The 24,511-nt window shown below is 51.1% G+C and overlaps 2 protein-coding genes across 2 annotated transcripts in view; one reads left to right on the top strand and one right to left on the bottom strand.

Annotated features, from left to right (window-relative positions):
• The first annotated feature begins 179 nt into the window (after positions 1-179).
• EIF3J (eukaryotic translation initiation factor 3 subunit J) lies at positions 180-8,753 on the top strand. The gene is made up of 8 exons (XM_064669352.1): positions 180-288; positions 371-471; positions 4,417-4,474; positions 4,714-4,805; positions 5,216-5,330; positions 6,135-6,293; positions 7,326-7,399; positions 7,755-8,753. Exons 1-8 carry the CDS (start codon positions 261-263, stop codon positions 7,881-7,883), a joined length of 756 nt encoding a protein of 251 aa, XP_064525422.1. The 5' UTR covers positions 180-260; the 3' UTR covers positions 7,884-8,753.
• A 480-nt stretch (positions 8,754-9,233) lies between these two features.
• SPG11 (SPG11 vesicle trafficking associated, spatacsin) overlaps positions 9,234-24,511 on the bottom strand; it is a 28,233-nt gene continuing 12,955 nt past the window's right edge. The window contains exons 21-40 of the mRNA XM_064669353.1: positions 24,090-24,255; positions 23,122-23,327; positions 22,442-22,550; positions 21,993-22,152; positions 20,656-20,886; positions 20,253-20,453; positions 19,850-19,957; positions 18,649-18,811; positions 18,315-18,529; positions 17,146-17,887; positions 16,302-16,444; positions 15,225-15,417; positions 14,598-14,735; positions 13,844-13,977; positions 12,929-13,036; positions 12,248-12,416; positions 11,479-11,567; positions 10,864-11,019; positions 10,087-10,238; positions 9,234-9,622 (exon numbers count right to left, since the gene is read on the bottom strand). Coding sequence (XP_064525423.1) covers positions 9,442-9,622; positions 10,087-10,238; positions 10,864-11,019; positions 11,479-11,567; positions 12,248-12,416; positions 12,929-13,036; positions 13,844-13,977; positions 14,598-14,735; positions 15,225-15,417; positions 16,302-16,444; positions 17,146-17,887; positions 18,315-18,529; positions 18,649-18,811; positions 19,850-19,957; positions 20,253-20,453; positions 20,656-20,886; positions 21,993-22,152; positions 22,442-22,550; positions 23,122-23,327; positions 24,090-24,255 — 3,764 coding nt within the window. The 3' untranslated portion in view covers positions 9,234-9,441. The remainder of the gene's footprint in view (positions 9,623-10,086; positions 10,239-10,863; positions 11,020-11,478; positions 11,568-12,247; positions 12,417-12,928; positions 13,037-13,843; positions 13,978-14,597; positions 14,736-15,224; positions 15,418-16,301; positions 16,445-17,145; positions 17,888-18,314; positions 18,530-18,648; positions 18,812-19,849; positions 19,958-20,252; positions 20,454-20,655; positions 20,887-21,992; positions 22,153-22,441; positions 22,551-23,121; positions 23,328-24,089; positions 24,256-24,511) is intronic.

The raw sequence follows: 24,511 nt of genomic DNA, 5'->3' as shown, positions 1-24,511 counted from the left end.
TTGCCGATCCCATCCCCATCCCTATCCCATCCCATCTCCATTCCCATCCCATCCCATCCCTATCCCATCCCTATCCCTATCCCATCCCTATCCCATCCCTATCCTATCCCATCTCCATTCCCATCCCGTCCCTCTCCCCGCCGTTCCCGCCATGCCGGCGGTGGCCCCGCCCCAGTGGGCGCGGCCGCGCGGTGGGCGTGGCCGCGCCGCCGCCGTCCCGTGGTGCCCCGCGCGCTGCCCCGCGGCCGGGCCGGGGCAAGATGGCGGCGGAGGCGGCGGACTCGTGGGGTGGGTGCGGCGGGGCCGGGGGCGCCGGGGGGGCCGGGGGCGCCGGGAGACCCCCGCCCCTCACCCGCTCCTCTCCCCACAGACGCCGACAGCTTCGAGGTGGTGGAGCCGGTGACGAAGCGGCTGGTGCCGGGGGTGGCCGGGGACCGCTGGGCCGGCGAGGATGAGGAGGACGATGTGAAGGTGCGGCGGGCGGGCCCTGCCGGGCCCCGCGGGGCGGGCGGGCTCTGCCGGGCGGCGGCGGGGCCGGGGCGGAGGGGCCGGGCCGCCTTCCGGAGCGCCCCCGGGACGCGGCGGGGCCGGGCCGGGCCCCCACGGGCCGCGGGGGCTCCTCGGGGCGGGTCCCGCCGCTCCGCCCGGGCGGCAGCGACCCCGGGCCGGCCACGGCGGCGGGTCCGACATCGGGAGAGCCCGGGCCGGGCCCTGCCCGGTGCCCCCCGGCCCCCGCTGCCATGGGCGTGCAGGGGAGGAAAGGACAGACAGAGGCTCTGGAAGCCGAAGTGGCGCCTCCTGCTCCCTGCGGGACCCACCTGCTGCTTCCCCGCTCCTGGGCGCTTTCCCGGCCCTTCCCGCCCCTCTCGGCCCGTGGCTGTCCCCGGGTGACACGGCAGGACCGGGTTTGATGACGGCAGTGCTGTGCTGGTGCTTCTCTGCTGACCAGAAACTTCTGGGTTGCCCCAGCACGTCTTTGCCACCTGTTCTTACCTCTTCACAGCCCATGGGAAGGGTCGTTGCTCTGTTTCAGGGTGGTGTCTGTTTGGGATTGGGGTTGAAACATGTGGATGACCATTCCTGGCGTCTCTGAAGGCAGAGGTTCCCCAGGGGCCGTTTGCTCCTGCTTGCTTCTAGCTGCCCCTTGGCAGGGTGGTGGTGCCACAGAAACCTCCTTTGCTCCCTGTTCACATGGATGATGCAAAGGGGTGCCAGGGAACACACAGGGAATGTGCCAGATGGATTTCAAGGCCAGGTTGGACAGGGCTTGGAGCAGCCTGGGCTAGTGGAAGGTGTCCCTGCCCATGGCAGGGGATGGGACCGGATGGGCTTTAAGGTCCCTTCCAACCCAAACCACTCCTGGATTCCATGAGTAGAATTAGTTAATCAAAAAAGACCTTTTTGTTTCCAGTGCAGGCCTGGGACACTGTAACAGACCCTGGAGATGGGATGGGTCACTGTAACAGGGGGGAAGGTTCCTGCAGTTCCTGCCCTGGAGTGTTGCTGGTGCTGGGTGAGGACTGGGTTTGGTGGCCTGGACACTGTTACCAGAATCTCTGGAAAACACCAGCAGTTGTTCTCAGGGCCCGGGGTGGGGTTCTGTCCATAAACACTACAAAAAGTAGTTCATCTTCTCTTCCAGAAAGCCAAAAGTTACCAAATGTCTGTGAGTTACATTTGTCCACTTTCCTTCTTAAATTCAGTGACTGCCAGGCCCGGGGTGTCCCAGGTGACAGCTGGGAGCAGCAGGACAAGGACAGGAGTGGGAACAGCAGCTCCAGGCCTGGGAACAGTGTGGGGCTGCAGCTGGGTGGGAGTTAGGCAGGTGTCTGTGGGATTTGTACACCTGGGGTTTGTCCAGGTGCAGCTCTGACTCCTCTCTGTGACATTTCCTGTTCCTCCTTCCTTGGGAAGCTTTCCTGCTGGGATGGAGCGTGTCCAGGAGAGCTGGACTGGGCTGGTTCTCCTGAGCACACCTGGGGGTTCTGTGTCTAACAGAGGAACAAAGTTTCCTCACATGGAATCCCTGAATCCCAGACTGGTTTGGGCTGGAAGGGACATTAAAGCTCATCCAGTCCCACCCCCTGCCATGAGCAGGGACACCTTCCACTAGCCCTGGTTGTTCCAACCTGGCCTTGGACACTTCCAGGGATCCAGGGGCAGCCACAGCTTCTCTGGGCAACCTGTGCCAGGGCCTCCCCACCCTCCCAGGGAAGGGTTATTCCCAATATCCCATCTATCCCTGTCCTCTGGCAGTGGGAAGCCATTTTACATCTTACATTTTATATCTTACATGTAATAAGAATGCAGCTACTTAACTATTTCCAGGGGATTATGGATTTAGAACTGGAGCTCCATCTAGAGAGGATCCAGCAAAGGCAGGTGGTTTGTTTTGGTTTATTTTCCTTTGATTTGCTCTTCCTGCCAAGTCCCAAAGCCCCCAGAGCTGGGCTGGGGGTGGTGTCAGGCTCTGGATTCCTCAGTGCAAGGGCCCCCTGTGGGGAAATTCCCACAGGAGGGAAGTGACGTGGCCCAAAGCAGCAGCACAAAGTGTTTTGTGAGCAGGATTGTCCGAGGGTATGTCACGCTCTGGAATGTGCTTTGTGTCTTCAGATCTGGAGTTTATTTTGGATGATTCTTTAGCAATGAACTCGCATTAACTGTTAGTTGGGAAATGTCGACTTCCCCGGGTTTAAAATTAGCCCCTTTGGTAACAGAACTCCTCAGTGCTCCCCAGCACACGCGCTCCCAGCAGCTGGGCCCCTGCCAGGGAATTTTGATGTATTGACTCAGTGCTGGCAGAGCCAGAGCTGGGCAGTGCCTGTTCCCACCACGTGCCCTGGACCTGTCACTTCGCAGTCCTGTCTCCTTGGAAGTTGTTTCAGGAGCCCTGATGGGATTGGGATGCAGAAACAGTGTTGAAATGCTTGGAATAAAGGTGTTCTCTTGGAATTACTGTAGCAGTGCAAAGACACAGCACCGAGGCAGTTTGCTCTTCCTCCAGGAGAGCTCCCTGGAGTTTATAGGCACAGCTGGCAGGACATGGAATTCCCTGGAGTTCCTAGGCCAGCAGGGCTGGCAGGAGGGCTCTGCTGGGGGTCAGAGCATGTCCCATCAGGTGCAGCCCCTGCCCATGTGCCCTCTGGGAGGTCTCCCACAGTGCCATGGAGTGTTTTCCCTCCATCCCTCCTGGCCAGGCCCTTCCCCTGGAGGTTGGCCCTGGTTCCCAGCCCTGGTTCCCAGCCCTGGCCATGGAGGATGGGGCAGAGGCAGCTCCTGCAGTGCTGAGTGCAGCTATTTAAGAGGTGGGTGTAACAAACTCTTAATTAGATGGGAGCTAAAATAATGCTGCTCCAGATTCAAGTCAGCTCCTTGGAATGTGGCAGGGAAGCCGAGTCCCTTGGAAGTGCCAATTACCCGGGGTGAGCTGGTGGATGGACTCCTTGCTGTCTCCTTGCTGGGATCAGCACATCCCAGTGGGACCCTCTGGGGGGAGCCTGCCAGGAAATCCCTGCCTGCTTTGCCTGGCCCCTCACGTGGCTGTTGGGAAGTGGGAACAGGGAATGATCTGTGGGTGGGAAGAGTCCTCTGGTGGCTCCTTTGCCTATAAAAAAGCAGCTGTCCTTGGTCAGAACATTGGCCAGGGGAGGTTCAGGTGGGATATCAGGAAGAATTTTTGCATGGAAAGGGTTGTGCAGCCCTGGCACAGCTGCCCAGGGCAGTCCCCATCCCTGGAAGTGTTCACAAAACACGAGGACATGGCACTTGGGGACTTGGGTTAGTGGTGAACATGGGGCTTGATGATTTTAGAGGTCCCTTCCCACCTGAATGTTTCCCTGAAAACCTGTTCAAACCCGTGGTCTTGTGTCTGTTGGAATTCCTGCCTAACTCTGAGCTCCCTGTGTCCTCCTCTGCTTCCTGCCTCTTCCCCTGCTCCCACAGCATGGCTTTGTGTGCTGCTGGTGTGTTGGCAGCAGCTCCAGGGAGGTTTTCACCTGGGCTCTGCAGTTCCATGGGCACCACGGGAATGCTTTCCCAGCACAGGGAGCGGGGCCCTGGGGGTGGTGTTGAACCAGAACAGCCTGTGCTGGTTTCAGGTGGTTCCAGCAGAGCCACAACCACCTTCAGTGCTGTTCCAGGGTCTCATGATACAAGAAATGAGAATAAAATCCTGGTTTTTCGGGGGGGGGGGTTGGCTGTTTGTGACCTGGCTGTTGCAGTTATTGACATGAACTGATTATTTAACCAAAAACTGCCTTATTCTTGGTAAGAACTTGTCCAAAACAGCATGGACAGCCCCCAGAAACTTGTGCTGCAGCTCCCACAGCTCCCTCACTCTGACACGTGAGATTAACGGGTTTGTGGGCATTTAAAGAGATTCAGGGTATCTCTAAAAGAATCTTTATTGCTTTGCAGGATAACTGGGATGATGAGGAGGAAGAGGAGGAGGTGAAGGAGACAGAGGTAAAACAAGGTAAGACTTCAAGGTAACACTTGGCTCTGTACCAGCATCAGAACAGACCCTGGTTTTGTCTGGGGGTGTGTGAGGATCCAAACCTGGGCTGGGCTTGAGTTTAACAAAAGGGTGTCTTTGCCTCTGTGTTCAGGCCCCAGTAGCTGAGCTGGGTAGCTTTGAGTGTTTATGATTGTGGGGGAAAAAAACCTCATCCTCAGAACTCCTGAGAGCTGCATTTATTGTCCCATGTCTTACAGAACCGAAAGTTTCAGAAAAAAAGAAAATAGCAGAAAAAATCAAAGAAAAAGAAAAGCTACAGAAGAAAAAGCAAGAGGAGCTTAAAAAAAGGGTAATTCCTGATTTCTTCTGGGTTGTATAAATTGCAGAGGGCAGGTTTGATGGGCTGTTTTGAACAAGACCTGCAAAGGTCTTGACCTGTCTGACAGACCAACCTTAGGTGTTGTAGGGAATCCCACCCAGGGTTTTAGTTCCTGTGTGATTGAACCAGTGATGGGAGCAGTGTTATCCCAGTTCCTTTGGGTGCACCACGTGCTGGCAGAGGCAGGTGTGGGAGCTCAGTGTGGTTGGTGTTCCTCCCCATGGCTTGTGAGATGCCCATTCCTTGGCCCAGGGCACTGCTCCAGGGGGGTTCCCAGCTCTGTCCAGGCTGACCCGGGGCAGGAGGGGGCAGTTCAGTGGCCCTGCAGGAGCCCCCACGTCCCAAAGGTGCCATTTTCTCCTGTGTGCATTTCCCCCCAGTTAGAGGCACCAGAGGAGCAGAAGGAGCTCACACCAGAAGAACAGTTGGCAGACAAACTACGGCTAAAGAAGCTACAAGAGGAGTCAGACCTGGAGTTAGCAAAGGAAACATTTGGTGAGTGTCAAATCTGTCAACCTGCAGGAGCCTGCAAAGGCTGAGCAAGGCTTGGCTCTCAGCACGAGCTGTGGCACTGAGAACAGAGAACTGGCAGAGATGCTGATGCACAGCAGCATTCCTCAAAGAGGGAAGTGTCTTCCCTTGATTACAGTGGGTGATTCAGCTCATTGCTCAGGGGAAGTGGTGCTGTGAGCTGTCAGAGTGCAGTGCTTGGGGCTGCACTGGATACACCTGCAAAGAACCAACCTGAGTTTTGCACTCAGGAGCCTGAGACAGGAATGGTTTATCTGAGGGGAAAGGGGCCTTGTGCAGTGCAGGTTGTCCAGAGAACAGGAATAGCTGGGTCAAACTCCTGAGCTTGAAGGAGGGTTAGAGGCAGACTTTGGAAAAGGGGGAATGGCTTCCCACTGCCAGAGGGCAGGGTTAGATGGCATACTGGGAATGATTCTCCCCTAGGAGGATGGGGAGGCCCTGGCACAGGCTGCCCAGAGAAGCTGTGGCTGCCCCTGGATCCCTGGAAGTGTCCAAGGCCAGGTTGGACGGGGCTTAGAGCAACCTGGGCTAGTGGAAGGTGTCCCTGCCCATGGCAGGGGTGGCACTGGATGGGCTTTAAGGTCCCTTCCAACCCAAACCATTCCAGGATTCTTTGAAATCACAGAGTTTTGCAGCAAAATCCCCTCCTGTGAGGCCAAGGAGTCAGGGCTGGCTCTGTGAGGAGCTCAGTGGGGTGGGAGCAGCCAGGCCGGCTCTGGGGTCACCTTTTAGGGTCCCAGCTCATGTAACCTCTGTCTTTCCACGCAGGTGTAAATAACACTTGTGGAATAGATGCCATGAATCCCTCTACAAAAGACGACTTCACGGAATTTGGCAAACTCCTAAAGGAGAAGATCACACAGTACGAGAAGTCGTTACATTACGCCGGGTTTTTGGAAGCGTTAGTTCGGGACGTCTGTATCTCCTGTAAGTTCAGACAGCCCACAGTGCTGCCACACTGGGATGGAGCTGGAGTGGAAAACATGCTGTGATAGGGAATGCTCAGTGGAGGTGGCTCTGTGGAGTTGGCACTAAATGAAGCACTGACCTGATTCCATTCCCACAAAGTCCGTTAAGGATTGTCTCGTGCCAGAGCTGCTCTTTCTGCACATCAGTGAGAGACAGTCATTGAAAAAGTGTGAATTTTTATACTTATCTAAATCCTGCATGTTTTCCTTGAAGCCTTTTATAATAATAATAATAATGATGATAATGATAATGATAATAATAATAATAATAATAATATAAATTATTCTCTAAGGCATATATATATAATAATATAAATTATTCTCTAACTTGAGTTTCCCTCATCTGGGGGGAAACTATTCTAAAATTGAGTTTGTGTAATTCTGGGACTGCAGAATAATTGTTCTGGAATTCAGTGTGTAACTACACAGAGAGAAACTACTTCAAACTCCTTTTCCCACTGCCCTGGTGGCTGAAGCACTTGGAGAACTCAGTGGGATCTGTCCTGTCCTGTCCCCAGTTGTCCTTCAGGGAGCAGTAACTGGATCCCAGTGAGGGTAAATCCAACCATCCTGGCTGGCAGCTGGGACCTTCCATCTCAGACAGATTCCAGAGCCCCTCAGGGGAGGGACTGCCCATGTCTCACCATTTAGTGACAATAATTGATTGTTAATCCACTGCTCCTTTTGATACATTTTACTGTGTCCGTATTTTCCTCTTCAGATGCCTCATTAGGACTCTTGTGTTCAGTAACTTAATTTGCAAGTTTTACCTTGTACAACACTCCGAGGTACCAGCTGGAATCCTTGTTAGGATTGTAAGGACCAGAACCTTTCACCCTCATTTGGTGATTTAAAGGAAGATCCTGCCCATAGTTACACTAATGCTTGGTTCCAGTTTTAGAGGCTGTTGATGTTATTTAACATTTGACTGCATTGTAAGAACGTTGATAAGGAATCTTTTTTCTTTTATCCTTTTCCCCCCCCAATGCAGTGGAAGTGGATGATTTGAAAAAGATCACAAACACTCTGACAGTACTATGCAGTGAAAAACAAAAACAAGAGAAGGTAAGATTGCTCAGGGCTCACGGCACCTGCAGGGGCTCCCCTGGGAGGTGGTGACAGGGTAACTCTGACTTACCTAATGGGTTTGGGGGGAGTAGGAGGAGGGGAAATGGGCCCCTTGGATGCTGCTGTTGTGTTAAATCCTCTTTGCTTGTGAGGTGAGCAGGAGTTGATTGACTGTCGAGATTCCAGGCAAAACATGGATTGATTCCCATCCAGGGAGTGGGTGGGGTGGGAACATCAGCACTGGTACATTGAGCACAGGGTATGTGAGTGCTCCTACCCCGTGGGGTCACTGACTGGGGCAGTGACAGAGCCCTGGGCCTGTCCAATAAACCTCCTCCTCCCCCTCCTGCAGAATAAAGCCAGAAAGAAGAAAAAAGGGGTTGTTCCTGGAGGGGGGCTGAAGGCGACGATGAAAGACGACCTGGCCGACTACGGGGGCTACGACGGCGAGTACGTACAAGACTTTGAAGACTTCATGTGACATTTATCTTCCTTCTGTTGTCTTTCTGTTGCCCATAATCCCTTAAACATGTAGCACAACTTTTCTTCCTTTAAATTCTGCCAAATGCTACAATCAGAATTGCAGTATCTGTGTGCTGGGGGTTGGATGTGCCCAGCCCCGGGCGGAAGCTCCGGGCGGGGGTAGAAGGGAAAAGGTCTGAAAATTGCAGTTAAAAACCCAAAATTCTGATAATGGGCACTGCTGCTATTTAATTTGATAGCAACAGCCACTAAATTGGGAAGGCATTGGAAAGGGGTGAAGGATTACAACCAGCACAGCTCCATGGCATGGCCTCACCTGCCCCTGTCCAGGGCCAGGGCCATGAGCACGAGCAGTTTGCAGCAAGGGCAGGGTGTGCACGTAGAGTTCCAGTCGCTTTGTCTTGAGTTAGAGCTTGAGGTTCTCAGTATTTTGGGAAGGGCACTGCTACCTTCAGTGTGGGATACTGCACCTGGGAGCCTGTCCCCTGGGCCAGCCCCTGCTCCACAGCCTGACACCTGAGCAGCAGCTGCTGGGGCAGAGCAAGGCAAACCCACTTGTGTCTCCAGGATGAACTTTAGTTCCATTCACCTAAATTTCTACTAATGCAGCTCTTGGGGTGGGTGTTCTTTAACAGTTAATTAATGGGTTTAAGTGTAAAACAAAAACCAAACCACAAGACTTCCTTGGGGCTCTCCTGGGTTGTGGTGGGTCTTTCATGACTCGGCCCTTTTCTTCCATTAAAAACCAAACTTGCTTTGCAAACTGCAGCAGTTCCTCCGGTTGGGCAAATTGTTATGTTAACAATTACAACATCTGCAATGTTTTATAAAGCAACTAATTTAATAAAAATCACTATTGAGGACTTCACCAGGCTGGCCTTGGAGCAGTTCTTTTGGGACTGACAAGAAATACCTGAAGAGGGAGCTCTGCAAAGCTAAGCTGTGCTGGGCCTGTGCCGGCTGCCTGAGCCTGGAAAGGAGGTTAATATTTATAGAAATATTTATATTTAATATCTAGATTAATATTTAATAACAGTAAGAATTCATTTGCACTCAATTACTTCTTTTACTTCAGGACAGCAGAATTAGGAATGTGCTGTTTGGAGCTATACAAGACCTTAGAAAACAAGCCCAGTCTAATCAGACTGGACTCAGAGAATGGATTATCCTTGTGTGTACCTGAAACCTTTGCTAATTCTGCTTATTCCACCCCCTTGTACTGGATATTCTGCACAGCTGTTTGGATACAACTCCTGAGGTGCTCCCTCCCCCCCACCCCAAAATTTAAAGGGCTGCTGGATCTCTGGTCCATCCCCACCTGTGCCACTCTATCTGCTGGTGACTCCAGTCATTTATAAACAATAAGATTTATTATTATACAAATACAATTTTAGGTTAACACAGTCTCAGCATTTAAAATATTTACAACCACCACCAGATTTCTGGAGTGACTTTCTCTCAGCAGCAGAGCCCTGGGAGCAGGTCACTGATAACATCTGTGATAGCACTGACCCTGCAGGAAGTGTTGCAGCCGGGCTGTGCTCCAGGGCTGGCATTCAGTTGGATAAGAGGTCATTGAGGCAGCAGCCTGTCTGAGGGTCCTTCAGCAGGGAATTCACCACATCATAGAACTTGTGGTCATAGGCCAGCCTGTAGTAGGTGTAAATGTCCTCACAGTGGGCAAGGAACCGCTTCAGGTTCTTCAGAGCAGCATCAGCAGGGGGGTGTTGTTGGACCCTGAAAACAATTGCACTGTCACTGAAACAGAAAAGCTTCCCAGGCACAAAGAGACTCCTGGTCTGGGGCTGTAACAAGAGCTCCCTGTTTGTCCAGCTCAGGAACAAGGATGGAGCAGTGCTCCTTCCACACTGTGCTCAGGAAACTAAAGCTGCAAAGAAATTGTCCCTGCTGGGGGGGGAGGCCCTGGCACAGGTTGCCCAGAGAAGCTGTGGCTGCCCCTGGATCCCTGGAAGTGTCCAAGGCCAGGTTGGATGGGGCTTGGAGCAACCTGGGATAGTGGGAGGTGTCCCTGAGTTGGAACAGGATGGGCATTAGGGTCCCTCCCAACCCAAACCATTCCAGGATTCCAGGATTCCAGCCCCTGCATATCACAAGAAAGGTTTGACACTTCCCCGCTGTCAAAGCTGCTCCTCCCGAGGTCCCTGTGGAGAACAAAGCTGCACCTGGAGCACAGAACTCACTTCTTGGCCACCTCCTCGAACAGGCTGGGCCTCAGTGGCCTCTGCTGCTTGAACTCCTCCAGGTAGGTGAAGTCCCCCTTGGTGATCACCTGCTGGTGCAGAACCTCAGCCCAGTCTGGGAGGAACTCGTAGGCCTCGGCCACGATGGCTGCCTGCAGGGAGAGCAGGAAAGGGCTGATGGCACAGAAAACACTGGAACAGTCCAGGGCTTCTGCTTGGCCCAGCTCTTGATGCAGAGGAACAAAGGTAACAAAGTACAGCACATAATCCTCCTTATCCCCTAAACAAGATGTCAGAGGGGGGTTGTCTGCTGTCTTTTAGATAAACCTTTTTGTTTCTTATTTCCAAATTTACAAACTGATGGATGTCAATGTAAATTAGATTTAAAGCCCATCCAGTGCCACCCCCTGCCATGGGCAGGGACACCTCCCACCAGCCCAGGTTGCTCCAAGCCCCGTCCAACCTGGCCTTGGGACACTTCCAGGGATGGGGCAGCCACGGCTTCTCTGGGCACTCTGTGCCAGGGCCTCCCCACCCTCACAGGGAAGAACTTTTTCCCAATATCCCATCTAAGGCTGCCCTCTGGCAGTGGGAAGCCATTCCCTGTGTCCTGTCCCTCCAGGCCATTGAATATCCCGGGATATATATTTGGGACAGCAGCCCCAGGCCGTGGTGCCCCCGGGGAAGGGCTGGGCAGTGCCCTCAGGACACAGTGCCCGGGTTCTGCCCTGTGAAACAGCCACTGCCAACAGAGTGACCCGAGGGAGCCCAGCTCACCTGGTAGAACCTGGGCAGGGCCAGGATGGTGTCCATCAGGTCCTGCCTGCCCAGGCTGATGATCCTGGTGCTCTGCCCCGAGCCCAGGAAGTGCAGCTGCAGCGTGATGAGCCTGGTGAGGCGGCGGCAGCGCAGGGACTGCCGCACACACGAGTCCTGCAACAGAGTCAGAGCAGCCCTGAGAGCAGCCAAGGGCTCAGAGCTGGGCAGGGATGGAGCACTGCAGGCTTAGCACTGACCATATTCCAGTAGTTCTAAACACAGCTCCACTCCCCACATCCATCAGAATAGTTCCACCATAATCACACCCTGGTTTAAACACTTTGTTCTACTCTTACTCTTTAAGCTCCTGGTCCCTGCTCTGAAACTGGGGAACTGATGTAACCCCAGGGGTTAAAGCCTGAGCAGGGGCCAGCACAGCACCTTGGGGCACAGCTGTTACTGGGGCTACTGGAGCCACTGGGCTGGCACAGACAGAGATTCCCTGGCTCCTTTTCCAAAGGCCAGGATGCTGCAAACCTTCCCCAGAGCACCTCTGGGTGTTCTCCCAGCTCAGCCCACTCCTGACGTGCTCCCAAATCTATACACAAGTCGTTCCACTCCACCTCACTTTACCTTGGAGTAGCTTTCTGCTGCATCAATGAAGAGAGTCAGAGCTTTCAGCAGCAGCTTCTTTAAATTTGCAACATCCTGGAGAGACTCCTCTGAAACAGGAAAAAAAAAAAAAGAATAACCAATTATTTATAAAGGTAAGTTACAAAAATCCCTCCCAGTGCCAGGTCTGTCCCTGGTGGTGCCTCAGAAAGCAACAGACTAAATCAGAATTTTTGTTTTAAAAAAGCAGGAAAAAACACCCTTGCTGCCTGTTCAGTTGTTAATGGACCACAGGTACTGCTGGGGCCTGGCCAAGTGATTGCAGAAGTGGAAAGGAACCCCAGGCACACATTTGTGGTAGATGCCAGCAGTGACTATTACCAGATCAATTCAGAAATCATTGGCACAGCTCCAGCACTGGCTGCTGGCTCTGCAGAGCCCCCTGTGCCCCCAGCCCCTCCCAGCTGTGCAGGGCTCACACGGGGCACCTTGAACTCTTCCCCTGCACAGACATAAACCCAACACTTCACATACACACTCTGTACAAAACCACTGTGTCCCATCCTGTTCAAGGGAGGAAAACACGGCTTGTCCCATGTGAGGTACCACAGGAATGGTACATCCAGTAAGAGCCAAAAATGCCCCTCTTTGGTTCTCACCCAGGCAGCCAGGAACTGTCAGGGACAAGAACCGCCCGGGCCGGGCAGGCAGGAGCAGTTTAAGGGGCGTTCCCAGACCAGCAGAGGGGCGTTCCCTCCCCCTGCCCCTGCCCCGGGCTGTCGGCACTGACCCCAGGGCCGGGACTCGATGAGTTTGAGCTGGGTGCGGGCGGCGGCCTCGTGGTTCTCCCCGATCTCCCTGCACATGCTGAAGCACAGCGCGATCATGTTGTGCTTCTCGCTGTCCCCGGGCCGGCAGCGCTTGATGTACTCGAGCAGCGCCGTCTTCAGCGTCCCACTCTGGGGAGGGAGGGCACTCTGAGCCTGCGGGCTTGGCTTTCACCCACACTCTGGTACCCGCAAGCACCTCTGGTACAACGTTCCAAAAAGTGATCACTACACTCTCCATACTTGGGAGTCATCCCTGGGCTCAACTACATCTTGCTGGGCAAGAAAATCCAGCACCTGGGCATTTCTCTACTTACAAATGTCAAAAGTGACTTGTTTTAAACAAAGCTATGAATATTATGGTTTTTAAAACCCCCATGAAACTTTAACTGGAAAAGCAAAGCAGGACATGAAAACTCTGACAATGCCAAGTCTGAAGTTTCAATGCAGCCCTAAACTAATTAGAAAAAACTGGTTCAACTAAACCCAGAATAACCCCAGAATTCATTTATTTCTATGAAACAAGACTCACAGTTCCTGCACTCCAATAAGTAAAATCCCCAGGTAACCCCACGTTGTGTAAACACCGGTTTCTGACGCAGCCACCCCAGTCCCTGAGTGTTCCCCCCCTCCCCTCCACATACCGGGTCCAGTTTCTTCCTCATGAGCACCTCGAAGTGCTGCCTGTGGTGCAGCAGCTCGAAGATGTAGCTCATCTCCGTGTACCGCCCGATGCCCGTCAGCAGCCGCACCTGCGGGACCGGGACCGGGACCTCAACCTGAACCTGGGCCAGGGCGGGCACAGGGGCCACCCCAGCCTGGCACAGGGGCCACCCCAGCCTGGCACAGGGGCCACCCCAGCCTGGCACAGGGGCCACCCCAGCCTGGCACACGTTCCCCTGCAGCCACAGGGGGTTAGTTTTAAACCAACCTACTGCACCCTTTTTACAGTGAGGCGAAGGGACACCGTTTTAGCAAATAAAAATAGGCGGGGAACATTTCAGCACGGACACCATTCCATGGGCATGTCCCAGGAATCCTCCCAAGACAGGAATGAAAAATGCCCAACAGCCCAGTAACACACATCAGCACGTTTCACCAGTGACTCAATTACTTTCCCATTCCAGTTACTACACTGTTGCCACCTCACTATTCCACTACCTCCACCTCTTTTTCCAGAGAAGTCATTTAAGAGCATCTGTGACATAAAAATCATCACCTGCACACAGCAGACCAAACACTCAAGACCAGTCACTCAGAGGTGAATGACTGAACTCCATCCCTGGAAGTGTCCAAGGCCAGGTTGGACAGGGCTTGGAGCAACCTGGGCTAGTGGAAGGTGTCCCTGCCCATGGCAGGGGTGGAACTGGTCCTCTCCAACCCAAGGCAGTCTGGGATTCTGGGATTCCATCACACACCTACTCCCCACACTGCTCACAGTGTACTGCTACTGCTACAGTGTACAGGGACCCCTTCCCACAGCCCCTGGACAGGCACACCCAGCCCCTGGACAGGCACACCCAGCCCCTGGACAGGCACTGAGCCCCCCAGACACGTACCACCAGTCCATACTCCTCCTTAGGAGCCAGGTGCTGGTCGGTGAGGAGCCGTGCTGCCTGCAGGACTCGGGTGATCCCTTCCATGTGACAAGTCAGACTGAAGCATTTGTGGGCCAGGATCAGCAATTCTGTAACTGAAGAACAAAGGAACTCCAGGTGACTCTCCAGAAGTGATGCTATCCCTGCAGAGGATGCACAACCTCTCCAGGGACAAACAGCAGAACTGCAGGAGAACGTTGAGCTATGATGGTTCCCCTGTGCAATCCTAAGGAGTAACAGTTTCCCTAAGAGTGTTCATTCAGTCTGGGGGAAAGTCTGGGGGTTTTGGATCATTTTCTGAAACATTATTTTATTTCACACACACAAAACTTCCAAGCTCCTCCACCAAAAGCTGACTAGCAGATAAATACATCAGCACCCCACCACCTGCCAGCTCTGCACTGGGAAAAGGAAGGCCACAAGTTTTGCATCTGGGTTTGAAAAACCATTCCATTTCTAACTCTGATTAATATGAAGAAAGTCACAACATCCTCCTTCAAAATTTCAGGTCACTTAATGTGATCTGACACTTAAATGACACTGATCTACTGTGCACATACTCACCTCGATTACTTTAATATCAAATTAAATTTAATATCAGATTTGAGATGAGTAATGAAGATCTCCCTCAGCATTGCTTCTCCTCTTTGTGCTGTGATTTTAAAGCACACAATGCCACCCTGGTTACACCAAGTATGATTTGCTATTTACTCACTGCATGACAGTTCCCCACGTGGGACAGAGGCAATTTTATCCAGTAACTTCATGCCAACCAAGGTGTGATCCTGGCACAGCTTGGCAAGCTCCAGGAATGCCTGGCTCTCCACTGCAGGGTTCAGAACCTGCTTCTGTCCTGTGGCCAGAGAGAATCACGTCACTGCTGCTGACTGTTCAGGATAGAACAATTCTTATTTTTTATTATTAACAGAAAAATCCCAAACAAACCAATCTGACTCCATCCAGGCTGACTGAAGACTTGGGACTACAATCCTAAAGACATTTTTGATGTTATTTCTTTGCCAGTTCAACTGAATTAAATCCTACTGAACAACCACATTGCTGTATTTCTCATTTCACAAAGTAAAAAAAAAAGAAAGGTAAAAACCCTCTGGCCTTTTTTTAAAAAATATTAAATTCACATTCACGAAAAATAAAACCTTAACTACTGCAACACCACAGCGTACACAAAACAACAATAAATTAACATTTGTATAAAACCTTCCCCAAGGGCTGCCCAAACTGACTGTAATTAGCACTCTGGTATCTCGAGAGCAAGGGCTGTTTTTCACACACAAACACCACACTCAGAGACAAACCCACTACAGTCCGAGGCCGTTCCCACCTTTGCTCTCTGCCAGCAGCTCCTGGGTGATCTGCTCTGCCAGCAGCTGTGCCACAGCCGCGGGCTGCAGCCCCTGGCAGGCGATGAAGGCCTGTGCCCTGCGGCCCCGCTCGGGCCCGCGCCCCGCCAGGACGGCCCGCAGCACCTGCTCGGGGGCCTGCGCCGACAGCGCGCCGAAGGAGCAGCTCAGTTCCTGGAGACACACGGGCACTCAGCAAATCCCAGCCCAGAACACCCCTGACCTGCAGGACATCGTCCTGACCACCTTCCCCAGGCAGGACGTGCAGTCCCGCACCCCCCGAGCTGTCGCCAGGGACAGAGGGGATTTCTTGAACCAAACATAAACCTTAACACCTTAACAATATTTCCTCCCAAACAAGGAATTGTGTTCTACTTATGAGTCTCCTCTTCCTCTCCTCTGCATACCACAAACTCCCAGTGAAAGAGAGAAACTAGATTTCACATTTGGAAGGGCAGGGGGTGAGGCTCTGGGTGAGGCTCTGCTGTAACATCATAGCTTCACCAAATTACAAATTAATCAAAAAATGTATCTCAGAAACACGTTGATTGACCCTTAATTCAAAAGTGTGGACATCCAGGTACAGGCCAGAAGGATATGGAAGGGATAACAGGGAGCAAGGCAGCCACATGACTAATTCTTCTTAGCAGCTCAAACCTGAAGCGCTCACTCTGAATATTCAAGGCATGAAAAATTCTGCAGGAAAATCTAAGAACCTCTGTGACAAGGATGATGCCAATATTTTCCCTGCCTGGTCAGAGCACGTGGGACTGCTGAGCCACTGCAGGCCCTGGGGAAAGGCTGCCCCTGCACTGCACTCTGTGCTGAACCCCAAGGGAGCTGCTGCCCTGTGTGCTCCAGTCTGAGGGATTCGGGGGGACAGCTCCCAGCAAGGGCCTCAGGCAAAGTGCTGGGGCAGCAGCATGTGCTGGGAAGGTCATCAAAAGGGCACAGCAGAGAGCCCCAGGCTGAACTGGGGCTCAGTGGGGTCAGGGCAGGGCCTGGGGAGCTGGGACCAGAGCCCCTTTCACACACAGCCCGTGTGCCCAGGGTGGTACCTTGGAGAGCTCGTACAGGCACAGGACCTGCCTGCAGTAGTTCCTGCCGTGCACACACTCCTCTGTGAGAGCCTTCAGACTGGCCACCACCTCATCTGCTGGACAGGCAGCCACCAAGTGTGTCCAGTCTTCTAAGCTGGAGGCTGGAAACAAAAAAAAAAGGAACCATAAGGTTTTAGGGTACAAACAATATGACAGAAGAGAAATAAGCCAAAATATGCACACTAATATTTCAGATGTAAAATTCCTAGGCATAAGATTATATAAGGGTTCAGCAGACTTTCTGATGGCTTAGGATTCACTGACTCCATGTCTGTTCAGCTTTGCACATGTCAGTGTTAGTTCCAGCTGACAGTTTCTCCCTCAGGCTTCATAAACATGCAGAGAACTTTATAGATAAACACTCTCAGCCTTAGCCTTGCTATTAATAAATCCTAAACCCTTTATAATGCACAAAGAAGTCAGAGAAATCTATTACTTGAAGGATATCCCTGTTTTCAGCTCCAGAAAAAGAAATATTTCCTAGATGTGTATTCCAAAAGCAGGAACAGAGATGAAGTTTCAGTGCTGCTTTACCATTACTGGGAACTGAAATGAAAGGTTCAGGGACCATGGAAGCTGCACACAGAAACACCCTGCCTGAAGTACACAGAGGCAATGAGCACTGCAAGGCTTCAAATTCCTTCCACGAGAGGATTTACCAGCCAAGAAGAGAAACCACTGCCACAAACACCTATTTCCTGCAGAAATCTGGGGGAAATGAGCAGTGTGCCGAGGGAGGAAGCAGCCAGTGGCAGATGAGCAGGGGATGAGCAGTGCAGGGCTGAGGGAAGGAGGTACTCACAGCCTGGGGCTCTGCCCTCCCGGGGTGCCTCGGCCGCGCTCGGGCTGTGTCCGTGCTCCGCCAGCAGAGCCTGAATGTCGGGGTGCAGCTCGTCCAGCCCAGCCTGCCCCGAGGCCAGGGCCCTGCAGTGCAGCACCAGGGCCAGGTCCCTGTGGCAGCACTGGAAGTACCTGCAGACCCTGCTGGCCTCATGCACGCTGCCCTCGTCCAGCAGGGCCCCCACCAGCCCCCACAGCGCCGCCTCCTCCGCGCCAGCCGGGGCCTGCCGGGGCTCCAGAGCCACCGCCCCCAGCTCCAGGGACTGGGGAGAGTTCAGAGCGGGCAGCCTGGAGAAGGAGAACTCCCTGGCCAGGCTGTCAAAGGACAGGTCCCTGCTGGCCACGGGAGGGGAGGGACATGGGGACTGCTCCGAGCCCTCGGCCCGGGACATTTCCCGTGCGATCCGACAGATCCACATCTGCTTCTCCACTTCTTCCAGCTGCTGCAGGGACACCGAGGCATCCTTGGCCAGCCAGTGGCCAGCCAGGGTGAGCAGCAGGTGTCTCTCCATAATGCTGGTTACCCCCTCCTCCCCTGAGGATTCCAACACCGAGTTTGCCTGATCGAGGAAAAAACTGGCTGCGGCTTGGCTGGAGATGGAATGTTTCAGGAAGGTGTCGTTGCACTTCTTCCAGAACTCAGCTCTGGTCTGGGTTTGATGCCACTGTCCAACCTCTCTTAAACGATGCAGATCCCTCAGAACCTGTAAAATTTACAGAGGTTTTAAACAATCCCGTTTCCAAGGAAGAAAACTCACATTGAAACACAGAATTTGGGCAAGTGTCTCAATATGCAACAAGTCACAGAATTCCAGAACGGTTTGAGGTGGAAGGGACCTTAAATATCATCTTATTCCACCCTCTGTCGTGGGCAGGGATGGGCAAATCCATCTATTTTTCTCCCAAAAATAACACTGATTGCACAGCAAGTAAATAATGGTGAAGAGGAAGGACAGCTGTACTGCCCTTTGCAGCCCAGCACTTACAGCCAACAAGTTTTGTGCTCCTGCACTTAAAATAAAAAGTGATTTAAAGGAATGTCTGTGTTTCAGGAGGGATGAGAGGTTGCATCCTCGCCCCTGGCAGCCCCAGGAGGATGAAGGTGCCCATCCCCACTGGACTGCACTGTACCTCCTGTGTGACCACGCTGTCCACCGGCAGCTCGGCCAGCGCCGCGACCTCCCGGGCCAGGCAGAACATCCCCTTGTCCTGCAGCTGCTCCAGGATGGCCCTGCACTCCCTCTGGAATGTCTCCAGGCTGCAGCTCGTCAGGATGGAGCGGTTCATGGATATGGAGGAATCCTTCAGGCTCTCACTCAGGGCACAGAGTTTCTTCACGTAAGGGCCTGGTTGGAGAGGATAAACAACAAAGGCAGCTGGTTTCAAACCTGAGGGAACTCTGCTGCTGCCCTCAGTGTCCAGCCCTGCCAGAGGGCAAAGGATTCACAGGGGAACATGTATTTACCATCCAGGAGGAGATTTTCTGCTGCAGCAAAGAGCTGTAGGAGCTTTGCCAGCTCATAGTCCGTCCTGCACTGCTGCATCATCAGCTCCAGAAGGAACAGTGCCTGTGACTCCAGCCATGGCACAGGGAACTGGGGGGCTGCTGGTTCTTCTTCTGCTTTGAGCTGTGCAGGTAAAGATTTTTAAGTGCTGGGGTTTATTACAAATATATTCTGCATTTTGGTGGGAATGGCACTGGGAATGGAAGGTGTACCAGATCTGCCTCCTTAGGGAACAATGACCTGCCATTCCCAAGGGAGCACTGATCCATTACTGATCTGAAAATAGTGACTTTTACAGCAGGGTGACCACCAGGGACTCCTGATGCTCAAGGAAGAGAGAAAAGAAGGATCAGAAATGGACAGATTAAATAAATTGCTGGGTAAATAACCCCTATCACTGCTGGATCCTTTACAGCACATCTGCTTATGAAGGGAAAGGGTTGGGGTCAGAGCTCAGAGTTGGCCTGGGCCTGAATTCCAGGAGGGAAAACCACAAATGACATGGAATGTTTGTCACCAACATATTCAGGAAACTAGAAAATTGTGCAGGAAAGGGAAGAACTGATTTGTGAAAACATCTGTCTGTGACAGACAAGGAACAGGGGGTGAAACCTCTGGTCCTCCTAAACCAACTGCTCCACCAGGGTTTGGTCAAGTGTGAAATTCAGATCCCTGAGTCACCTTCCAATACCAGAACTGCAGCAATACCACAGACTTGTCTGAACCTTTCAAGAGATATTGCCTGTAAGTCACTGGTTTATCAGTTCAGTATTGACTTGCCCTGGTCAACAGAGAATAGAGAATATCCCACAAATAATTCAATTATTTGAATAATTCCTTACTCACTACAAGTAATTCAATTTACCAGCAGTAGTCAGTGCCAACCCTCGAGCAGTGAACTGCTCACACCAGGAGGGTGACATTGTACTTCACTCTGCCCACAGCAATTTAAATCAAAATCATTCAGGAAAATGAATTGTGAGTTTTGTCAAAAACATTTTTTCAACTGTCAGCAATGAAAAGAATGTGGTGAAACCTGCTGCTTTCCAATCACTCCATGCACACCCCTTTCCACTACTCTCACATGTGACACTGGATGCCCCTCACTTCCAATAAAGGCAGACCCAGGCAGTGACATTCAGAGAAAATTAATTTCCTTACCTTTGAGAGACTTTCCTGAAACTTGTCCAGTTTGGTTTTAGCTTCATTGTACTTTTTCCAGTTCATACACAGTTCATACATCTCCAGGATGTGCAGTAAAGGGGAATCCTTTAAGACACAAAACCAGGTTATAATTATTTTCTAAAAGTACCTCAATAAATGTAGAATTTGTCTTCCTTAGTACCAAAATAGTAAAGCTCTAATGTATTAAAATTGCAGGCAAAATTGATGTATGATCTGCAAATCTGTGGTACTTGGAAGAATTTCCATTCCAAGATTTTCTTCCTTGACTGGGATTCCAGTGGATAACCCAGGTTATCCCAGAGGGGGATTTACAGGCCACCTCCTCCCCCAGATGGTTTGAGAAACACCCAAATACACCCCCAGAAACACACTCCCTCACCTTCAGAAACAGCTGGAAGCCGTTTAGAAGTGTTTTACTTTTCTGCTTCCTTAAGAAGACTTTCCAGATAACTGAGAGGTCCTGCAGGTCCCACTGGTGGTTTTCTGCTGAGCTCTGGATGTGCTTTGTTGCCTCAGCTCTGGTGGCAACATCCACAGAGGTGATGATCCAAACACAGAGGCAGGGAATGATGTCTGCATCCTGGGAATGCCAAAAGTGGTGGGTTTATACATCACCTCATTAGAAATCACTTGGTGAAACGTGTCATACTATTCACAATCACTACAAAACCAGAAAAAAGCAGCTTTTAATGCAACTGCACGTCTACCACTGCCCAGAACTGTGCCCAGCCCCCAGTTCTCAGTGCTCATTTCTGCAGGACAGTGACTCCACGGGTACTCACAGGGACACAGGCAGCCAGCACACTGAGCACAGGGGCCTGTGCCCTCAGCCCTGCAGCCAGGAGGTGCTGGCAGGGGCTGGGGCTCCCCTGGCACTGCAGCAGCACCTGGAACAGGCTCTCTGCAGCTCTGCCCTGGGCCACAGCTCTGCCCTCAGGACACAGGAACCTCCCCAGGGCCAGCACCAGGTGATCTTGTAAGGGGGGAGGGAAATCCTGAAGGATGGAAATGACCTGGGAAAACACAACCAAACCCACCTCTGCAATGAGATCCACAGAGAGGGAGGGGAAGGAAGACTGAAGCATTAAATACACAAAGACAAACAAAACATTCTTCAAATCCAGCTTTTTAAAACATTTTACAAATTCAGCTTTTTAGAACAATTTCAGAGACGTAGAGAGGAAAAAGGGTTCTGTTGCTGTGAATGATTCTAATAAAATATTGAAGTCCATCCTGTTCTGTGAAACTAAAATGCCTCCTAGAGACACTCAGTTCTGCCATGTCTCTTGTACTGCCCACAACAGAGCATGAAAAGCCTCTAGTGAGGTGCTTTTGCATGATTATCTATTTTTCTTTTCCAGACAACAACAAAGAGATCCAAGTTAAAACCCCAGACCTCCTAAGTATCGTCTTACCTGGAATTTTACAGTTAGCTTCTGCACATTTCCCAAATTGCTTTTATGCATTGTTAATATTTCATTAAATTTTTAAATCATGTTCAACACCGAAAATGGAAGATTTGGATTTGCAAAAGTTAAAGTATCTTAACACAAAAATCCATTTGAGTTTTGAAAGACGAGTGGCTTTATTAAAGCTTCCACTGAACATCTCGCAATTCTCCAATAAAAACAAAGCACTAACTAAATGATTTTAAATTAAATTTACAATCAGTATGAGCATGTAATAACTCTAACTAAATTAAAAATGAAAATTAAATCCCTTCTTGACAAATGTCCAATTCATGTCAAAGAGACACTCAAATAACTCCTCTCTGAAAATTGTCTCCATGCTGATTAATACAATCACAAATGATTTTTCCAACAAGGGGGCTTTTTCTAATTTTTTTTCTTTCATAGCTCACTTCCATGCTCTCAGACCCATGTTACTGGATCTGCTGGACAGGCAGTTCCCTCTGCAGCAAATTCCCTTTCCTTGTGTCAGCTTTTCACACACCAAGAGGAGAGAAGAGCAGCCAAGCCGGGAAGTGTGGCTGCAGGGGAAGGGCTGTCACAGCCAGGGGGATTGACATCCAAGAGCTAAATCCCTGCAGCTGCTGAGTGTCTGCACACTGCTGCTGTCCTGTGCAGAGCTGTGTGACCCTCCCCTGGGCCCAGCTCACCTGCCCAGGCTGGTGGCCGTGCAGGTGGCTCTGCAGCAGGAACTGCAGCCAGTCGCCGGCCCGGGCGCACTCCCGCAGGAAGGACGTGCTCAGCCCCAGGCTGTGCAGTCTGCAGAACTGCATCACCAGGGCCCACTGCCTCCTGGAGTCACTGCATGTCCTGCATGGAATTCAGAGAGCTTCAGCTGTAATAAACTGGAGTATTTATCCCAGCTGTTCCTGTACAAACTGACCCTGTGAGACCCACTGCCTGCCAAGGGCAGCACCAGCACTCCCAGGGACTTCCCTACAGACTGGGTCACACTCCCCTGGGGAGCTTCCACACTGCACCCTGAGGACATTCCCACCCACCCAGGCAGGGACACTGCCCTATCCTGTGTCTTTAATATTATCAAATGGCAAAATTCAGTGCTCACCCAGCACAACCCTCCAAATCACACTGTTCTCACCTCTTTATTCCCTGCTGCTCAACTGCATCCCAGAAGGCTTCTTCCAAGGAGGGAAGAACTGCTGCTGCTGCTGCTTTTTCACCATCAGCCAATTTTGTTAACTTTTCAACTGTTTAAAAGAACATATTACTACTGCTGAGATGCTATTTGGGATCTGAGTAAGGGCGGTATTTTCAAAAGCACCAGTGATTTCCTAGTTGGAACAACGACACCTGTGGACCTGGAGTGAGGAATTCAACTAAAATTATCCCCAGGATAAATTAAATTTCCCTACAGCTTTGGACACCCAATTTCACTGCTGTAATACAGTTTTCAAACATAAAAGAGAAAAGAGATTTGGTTACAGACTTTGTTTAACTCTCTATTATATTATTACAACATTAGGCTGAACCTCACTAAACATTACAGATCCTCAGGCAGCTGTGGCACTGTCTATTAGATCCTAATGCAGTTCTGAATCCATGATTTATTATATGTTATATAAGTCTTCCTGCCTTGACATGACAGGTTCAAAATGCACCTTCAAAATTAGTAAAAAACAGGAATAAAAGAAGAACAAAATCCTTAGATGCTTTTCCTGCATTCCTGAGCCATCAGTCACCATCTTCCCATCCCTCTCTGCTGCTCTTCCCAAAAAACCCACAGCACTCTATTTCAAACCAGACAAAAGACAGCCTTACCCAAAGAGTCTCTGATCTGACTGTGATGAGATTCCTCATTTCTAGTTCTGTAGCTGAAAATCATGTTTGCAGCTTTAAGGTCCACCCTGAGCTTGAGGCTGTCGAGGCCCAGCAGTTCCAGAAAACACACACAGGCTGCTCCGACTGCAGGGGCTCCAAAGGAGGACAGGGCTAAAACATGGGCCTCCTTCCCTGCCTGCTGGATCCTGGGACAAAAGGAACACACAGCATTGGTTTGTACATTGGTTTGGAACCAATCTCCAACAGGAATATTCCCCAAGCAAACCAGCATCTACAAAGTTTATGTGAAAGGTAATTACAAAGCAAAAATTTCATATTTATAAGAAATGTAGGTATGACAACAAATCCTCACAAAAGAGAAACTCATCTGGTCAGAAATGATGAAGAGGAACAAACAGTGACTAACACACCAACCAGACATTCCAGAAAAAGTGATTTGTTCTGATGTAACTCCTACCAATTTTGAATTTACTTAATAGTAAATTTAATACATGGAAGATGTGTAATCTGACTGTGTCCTTTTGAACACCTGATTTTGAAGCTTCAGCCAGAAAATTTAATTCCATCAACCTCCAGTACATTTTTGCCTTATTAATTTAACTAAAGAAGTGTCACCCTTTGGAAATGCCAAAGAAAAGGGGCATCTTTTCCCTACAAAGTGGTCCAGGGGCTCAGGTTCCTAAAAGAAGAGCCCACCGGTGTTTGATAAAAGTGGAACATTTCCCATTCCTTGCTTTCCTTGTGCAGATTTTATTTAGGTAATTCAGAACAAAGCTCACCCCCACCCAGGTGATACTTCTACCCTACTCAGTGCTGGGCTGAACAGACTCCAGGACACCCAAAATTTCACTGCTCACCACTCGTTTGCTGCTGGGGAGGATCAACCTTCCCCCACGTGCTCGACTCTAACTTCTAAAGAACTCTCTGTCAGCCTGGAGGAGACTTACAGCTGTTTGGGGGCTTTGCTCTTCACCAGCTGCTGCCCCAGGAAGGTCCCGAAGGCGAAGGAGGGCCGGCCGTGGTGCAGGTACCAGAGGAAGTGCAGGCTCTCCAGCACGGCGTGCCTGTGCACCAGCGCGGGGGCAGAGAAGTGGGGCAGCTCACTGGGGGCATCTGGGGAGAGCAGCAGCAGCAGGATGAGCTGACTAACAGTTGAATTAAACACCAAAAAATGGCTTTTAGCTACAAGACATGACATGACAATCAAATCCCTTTCCTCTGCTCCTAGTTCAGACCTCGGCATATCCAAATCCCACTGAAATTCCACCTCTCAGTGGAAAATCAGAACTCTGGATCCCTTCTGACACCCTCAGCTTGCTTTTAAAAGGAGACATTGCTTTTCTATCTTATATTTAGAAAAAAATCTGCC

Source organism: Pseudopipra pipra, chromosome 12 (assembly GCF_036250125.1).
Source record: "Pseudopipra pipra isolate bDixPip1 chromosome 12, bDixPip1.hap1, whole genome shotgun sequence".
Classification (NCBI taxonomy): domain Eukaryota; kingdom Metazoa; phylum Chordata; class Aves; order Passeriformes; family Pipridae; genus Pseudopipra; species Pseudopipra pipra.
This window is presented reverse-complemented; position numbering and strand designations above follow the sequence as displayed.

Excerpts from the sequence above, each read along its gene's own strand:
- EIF3J (XM_064669352.1), top strand. The coding sequence starts at position 261 with ATGGCGGCGGAGGCGGCGGACTCGTGGG. Across the intron at positions 472-4,416 it reads ATGAGGAGGACGATGTGAAG|GATAACTGGGATGATGAGGA; the intron begins GTGCGGCGGGCG and ends ATTGCTTTGCAG. Across the intron at positions 5,331-6,134 it reads GTTAGCAAAGGAAACATTTG|GTGTAAATAACACTTGTGGA; the intron begins GTGAGTGTCAAA and ends CTTTCCACGCAG.